Source organism: Notothenia coriiceps, unplaced genomic scaffold (assembly GCF_000735185.1).
Source record: "Notothenia coriiceps isolate Sejong01 unplaced genomic scaffold, NC01 NC01_scaffold00016453, whole genome shotgun sequence".
Lineage (NCBI taxonomy): Eukaryota > Metazoa > Chordata > Actinopteri > Perciformes > Nototheniidae > Notothenia > Notothenia coriiceps.
In genome coordinates, this window is record NW_011349154.1 from 1 (window position 1) to 6,012 (window position 6,012).

At 41.1% G+C, this 6,012-nt stretch overlaps 1 protein-coding gene across 1 annotated transcript in view; it reads right to left on the reverse strand.

Annotated features, from left to right (window-relative positions):
• Positions 1–816: 816 nt before the first annotated feature.
• LOC104949546 (estrogen-related receptor gamma-like) overlaps positions 817–6,012 on the reverse strand; it is a 17,937-nt gene continuing 12,741 nt past the window's right edge. Inside the window, exons 2-3 of the mRNA XM_010775916.1 lie at positions 2,877–3,146; positions 817–2,612 (exon numbers count right to left, since the gene is read on the reverse strand). Coding sequence (XP_010774218.1) covers positions 2,368–2,612; positions 2,877–3,146 — 515 coding nt within the window. The 3' untranslated portion in view covers positions 817–2,367. The remainder of the gene's footprint in view (positions 2,613–2,876; positions 3,147–6,012) is intronic.

Genomic DNA, 6,012 nt, shown 5'->3' on the forward strand with positions numbered 1-6,012 from the left:
CCCATTTTTCCCTTTAAACTGTGGGTTTTCTCTGGAAGTTTTTCCTTGTAGGATGTGAGGGTCTAAGGACAGAGGGTGTCGTATTGTCATACTGATATTCTGTACAAACTGTGAAGTCCACTGAGACAAATGTAACATTTGTGATATTGGGCTATATAAATAAACATTGGTTGATTGATTGATTGATTGATTGATTGATTGATTGATTGACCTATCATTCAGAATCCACTTTTTATAAATTAATATGTGTCCCCTCTGTGTTAAGAGATTCTGAAAGTTTCAGTAAAATAGATTCTCTCTCTTTTTGTTCTGATCCATTTGTATAAAAACCTACTCCTGCTCACTTTTTACAATATGGGACTTTTAAGCAAAAAAATATCCTTGTATCTGCAGTGCTTACTAATTATATTTATTAAGTGTATGTCTACTGATTATAAAGGCTAAACAAGGGGATTTGAATCAAAGCGGGCCAAGACTTACTTTTGACCTATAAATCTAAATAAATGCTGAGAGGGACGTTGTATAATTGTATGATGAAGCGATGAGTGGACTGCCTCTGCTTCATCAGACTGAACAGGCCTGAGATGACCGGTACCCCTCGGAGCCACTGTTAGACTTCATTACATTATAGCTGTTAATTATAAATCTCCATCCAACTGGGCTATGATGGCCTAAATGTGCCATTACGGTTCTGACTTGGAAATGACTGTCCATTGTCAGACTGTGAAAATAGACTGCACCCCCTTACCAGCTCTTAATAAATGAGCCTTTCTTCTCTTTATTGAATAAGACGACACTTATGACATGAGCTTTGCATTAAGGGGATCATGTTTATTGCCCAAGAATCCACCTGAGAATGAAATAGCACGGCACAGCTCATCCAAACCAAGCTTATTTGCATCTTTAAACATCTCTGTTGGCATAAGACATGACGTATATACAGCGAAACGTACAGTACATACATTTAATCCGGCATACTGCTGCCGTCATCTTGTCACAAAAATATGCACGTTATAGTGTCACAGTACCTTAAGGAGCAAGACCTTTATTCATTGTACTGCGTTTCCTACCCAGTTTATTCCCTTCATTTATCATGTGCGGAAAAAAAGACAAGTTTTAGATATAACTACTCTTCACACAAAACACAGATTTACAGAGCGCCATCACCAGTTTCCCCAGACTTTATGGCTAAAGTAGTGCACAAATTTCATCCTACACATAGACTTCTACCGTAGAAAGGACATCAAATGCCTCGCTAATCCAGATTATACAGTGTGGCAGCCATTTTACATAGTTACATTTTAATCTACGTGTTTACATCAACTCTACGACATTATGATCTTCAAGTACGTTCTCCAATTATAATCATGTTGCCTCGAAGAAATTATATGGTACATCAGTGCTGTAGCAGAGAAGCTAGTAAAAAATTATTTTACAATGATATCATTTAAAAATCTTTTTAAAAAAGTATTATCCACTGTAATGTCTTAAATCTACTCTTTGTTAATGCCACATTAGGAAATAAAAATAAACAGCAAACCAACAGAGCCACTTTTAAATAAATAACACTTTGCTGTCAAACAATTGTATTAGTATCATTAAGTACTCTTTCCCTGAACATTTCTACTAAAATAAGGACGCCGCTTATTGTTATAAGAGATGCCGACCACTTTATAGCTTCCCTTTAATTGTTTATATATGAATGTAGTGGTTAGATAATTTGCTATACACAACACAGCAGGAATACATGTTTATGTGAATGTCTTACAGGCCACATTATATTATTGTGGACCAATGCTGGTATTAATAGTACGAGTCTTTACTCTTTGGCAAGACTTACCTCTTAGGACACATTGACCTTGACTCTTCAAAAGGACAAAACAAAATCAAATCATCAAAAGGCTCTCTAAATGCACTAGAATGCAGATTAACAGGCTTCAAGATGGATGAAATAATCCATCAGGATCTTCAAGTATCATGGGTCTTTTGACAAAAGAAGCTCTACGTTTGGCATGTTGATATAAATATCTCTAGAACGTGCTTTCTTCTGCTCTAATGCTGTCTCTCCGCTTTTAGACTTTTTCGTAGCAGGTCAGCGCAAACAGCAACAATGAAAATGTCCTGGTTGTCGAGACAATTAAACCAATTCATTCAAACTTTCATTGGGAGTTGGAAGGATTTTGCTCTAAAATGTCTCGTCTGCCTGCCTATAAAACATACTTCCTGCCGATTGCAGAATCAAAACTTTAAGTCAAAGCTGAAATGGACAAATACATGGTGTCAAACCCCACCATTACCCGTTATCTTTCACTTCCTGTTACCCACTGCGGGGGGTCAGGAAGCAGCTTGGGGTAGTCTGAGTTGGGGTCAGGCCTTGGCCTCCAGCAGTTCGAGGAACAGTTTGTGCATGGGCACACGGCCGTCCTGTTTGATGCTGCAGAAGTGCTGGACAGCGCGAGCGGCTGTCTGACGGAGGAGAGGGAGGGTCATGATTAGCTTCCCGGCCCGCCGAGGGTCCTCCAGGCGGTGGGTGGCCTCGTAGTCCTGAAGGGCCCCGTGAAGGACGTCCTGGAGTCTCTGAACTGCTTCCAAGTCCTCAATCTGAATGGAGTCTGTAAGGAAAAGAGGGAAGTCAGGAATTAAGGTATGTCAAGGATTTAAATGTTATCTACTTTTTATTTTCAAAATAAAAACAAGCTTTTGGATTCTTAGGATTCATCCTCTTTGGACCATGAATGTCTTTACATAAGTTCATGACAATCAATCCAATAGTCCACAAAATGTGAAGGCCCAACCAACCTTCCATGGAAGCAAAATGCTATAATGGCTAAACATGGGCCTAATTTCTGTATTGACAAATGAGTAAGTAACCTTACCTGAGTTAGCGAGTGCGATAGCTTTGAGGACCACAAACTCCTCCTTCTCCAGCCCCATGGCTTTATACTTCTTCACCAGCTGCAGGATGGCGTTGTTGAGGTCGAGCAGCCCCGCGAGCTTCGACTGCTCCTCGTCCATGATGTAATCCTCGGCGTACACCAGCTTGTCCTCCAAGGCCAGCGAGCGAAACACCACTCGAAGGATCAGAATCTCCATCCAGCCGCTCTGCAGCAGACTCATCTGGTCAGCCAGAGACAGGGAGGGGAAGCCTGGAGAGACAAGAGAAAGGGAGATTTTAAAAAGGGACACTCCACATAGGGACGCATATTATAAATTTGTATGACATATTATGTCAGTTTACTAATAAAGTTATGTACCAATAACGTTTGTTGCTGGGCATGGGACTACACATATTAGGACCAAATCCTACTATTAAAAGGCATTTTCAATTACATAATCATTTACGGTCTAATGAAAATGTGGATAAGTTGCTTATGGTAATTGTAGAATATATTTTTGAAGATAACAGGGACTATAGTTCAGGATATTTTAGCCTCTGCTGCACAAATTCTTCTATCTCTCGCAAATCGCCCAATTTAATAATGGAAATTATTTGATCCCCGGTATAATCCTTAAGAGATGTTGGCTAAACTACTTCTTGTGTTGTATCCAAATTCCCTCAACCTACTGCATCTACCTAAACTATTTATGTCTGACTGTTTGCAGCTTAAATAATAGATTGTATTCGGTAAAATAATATGAATGATCATACCGACTGCTGCATTAGAAGACCATATTGCAAAGGGCATAACAAAGGACAGAGGGAGTGAATAGGGGGTACATTTAATTACACTCTGTGGGACATACCCAACTTGATTGACAATTACACCCCACAGGAGCATGATTAAACCTGCTCACGTCCCCCGCTTAAACCTGCATACACACACTCACATGCACGTTTACTGTAATTAAACAGATGATTTTACAGAGCAGGGGGAGGAGGGGGGGGGGCGTTTGTGTTTTTGACACCATCGGTGATTGTTATCAGGATCCACTGCTCTTTACAATCACCACGGGGACGTGAGTGGCGCCCGTTTCCCCACTATCGCTCCCTGATTGATTGGAAACGCTGTCTGTGAACAATTTCATTGGTCGATAGGGATCAGTATTCTGGCACCGGACCATCGATCAGGGACGGAGACCTGTGTGAGTGTGTGTGTGTGTGTGTGTGTGTGTTGGGGCTTGTGTGATGAAATCTTAGACAATATATTGATATATTTGAATGACAAATACAAGTTTAACCTTCAGTAAAAAGAAAAGAGCGTGTTTTAAAGGGACAAGGCAAAGGGCATTGAGTCCAATAAGGAGATGAAATCTGTGGATATTTCTCTAGCCAATGTTGGTTATATCATTTCAACAGAAACACACTCCCAGCCACACCGCAGTCGTCTTTCATGCACACGTTTGACAGCCAATTTGAAGCACGGACTCAAAAAGGCCAAAAGCAAAGAGGGCAGTTGGTCTTTAGCCAGCTCATATGCCAGTCTGGCCCTCAGACTTCAGAGCACATCACCGTCAATATCGCTGATAAGAGCGGACACAGAGGAGGAGGAGCAGCCAGGACAGTAGCCCCATCACACTCACCTCCCCCTGGGCAAAGAACTCAGATGGCCGGGCCTCTTTGCCCAGGACCCAGGTTCTCCCAGCGATGGGGCCCGTGTGGCCTGCCACTCATCCAGAGCTGATGTGACATGGCCATTACGCTGCTAGGAGGGGGCAGTCCTTTTTAAAAAATATATCTCTGTGTGGTGTCTCTTTGATCTATCTTTCTTTCTTTGTCCAGCTGTCTTTTACCTCATAAACCTGTTCCTCAAATTATGCTTTTGTCCCTTATTTTCCTTTGGTCTTCTTTCTCGTGATCTCATCTCTAATTACGCAAAATGTTCTTTAACATAATTTTTCACTTTCTCAACGTCTTATGTGCCTCTCTACCCCTCTCCTTCTGTTTTTCTCTCTGTCTTTGTCTATTAAATTAAAAAAGGAAAGATTCCTTTTAGGTTGAGCTACCGTCAGCCATTTAGCCTAGCTTAGCATAAATCCTTGTAAAAGCTAACATAGCTCTAACGGTAAGTATCAAAGAATCTGCCTCTAACTCTAACTCAAAGACATACTTTAAATAAATAAAAACAAAAATAGAACAGCACATTTTCTTTTTAGAAGCTGTTGCCTCTGTTTCCAGTCTTTATGCTAAGCTAGGCTAACCTTCTGACGGCTCCGGTTTCACATTTATTGTACAGGCATTAGAGTGGTATCTCGTCTCATCTAGCTCTCTGTAATTACATGACACTAGTTAACAGTAACTGCCAGCCTCCTATTGATCAGGGGCCGTATTCACAAAGCATTTTATCTTACCGCTAGGAGTGCTCCTAACTCGCGCTAAAACATTTTACGTAGGAGTTTTTTCTTAAAAGTTATTCACAAAGCCGCTGGGACCTACTCATACTAAGGATAAATCACTAAGAGTGAACTAACAGTGACGCGCCGTTGCTATGGATTACGTCGATTCTCGTGCATGAGTTTAGAAGCGGTCAGTACGGTGATTGGTTGTTCAGAGCAGGCGGTCTCAGTGAAACTCATCCGCAACATCCCACAAACGAGCCCACTAAATCACCGAAAAACAAGGAAATAGCCTAGGCTAGAAATGTATTCCTATCAAATAGTTATGGACAGTGCAGTTAGCAGAATACACGCATGATGACAAGTTTGTGTAGACCACGATAATGACGTTGTATATGCACGTTAAAGAGAGAGAGCAAACAATAAAAATACGTAAATTGCATTAAATCAAGGGGGCAATTAAAAGCACCCTGCAAACTATTATCCAATGAGCATATTTCCAGCACTTAAACACTTTCAATAACAGCCCATACCGCCGTTCAAGTCCCCCTATCATGATGAATGAAAACAATCTGCGTGTTGATGGAATGTACTTTCTTTCTATTGACGAACACGTCCTCATCTTTTGATGGCGCAATTATTTTTATGTGCGTCCCGTCAATAGCACCGACCACACCGGGCATACCTGCAATTGCCATGAAGTTGGCTTTGATCCTGTGTAGTTGTTGATTGTCCAAA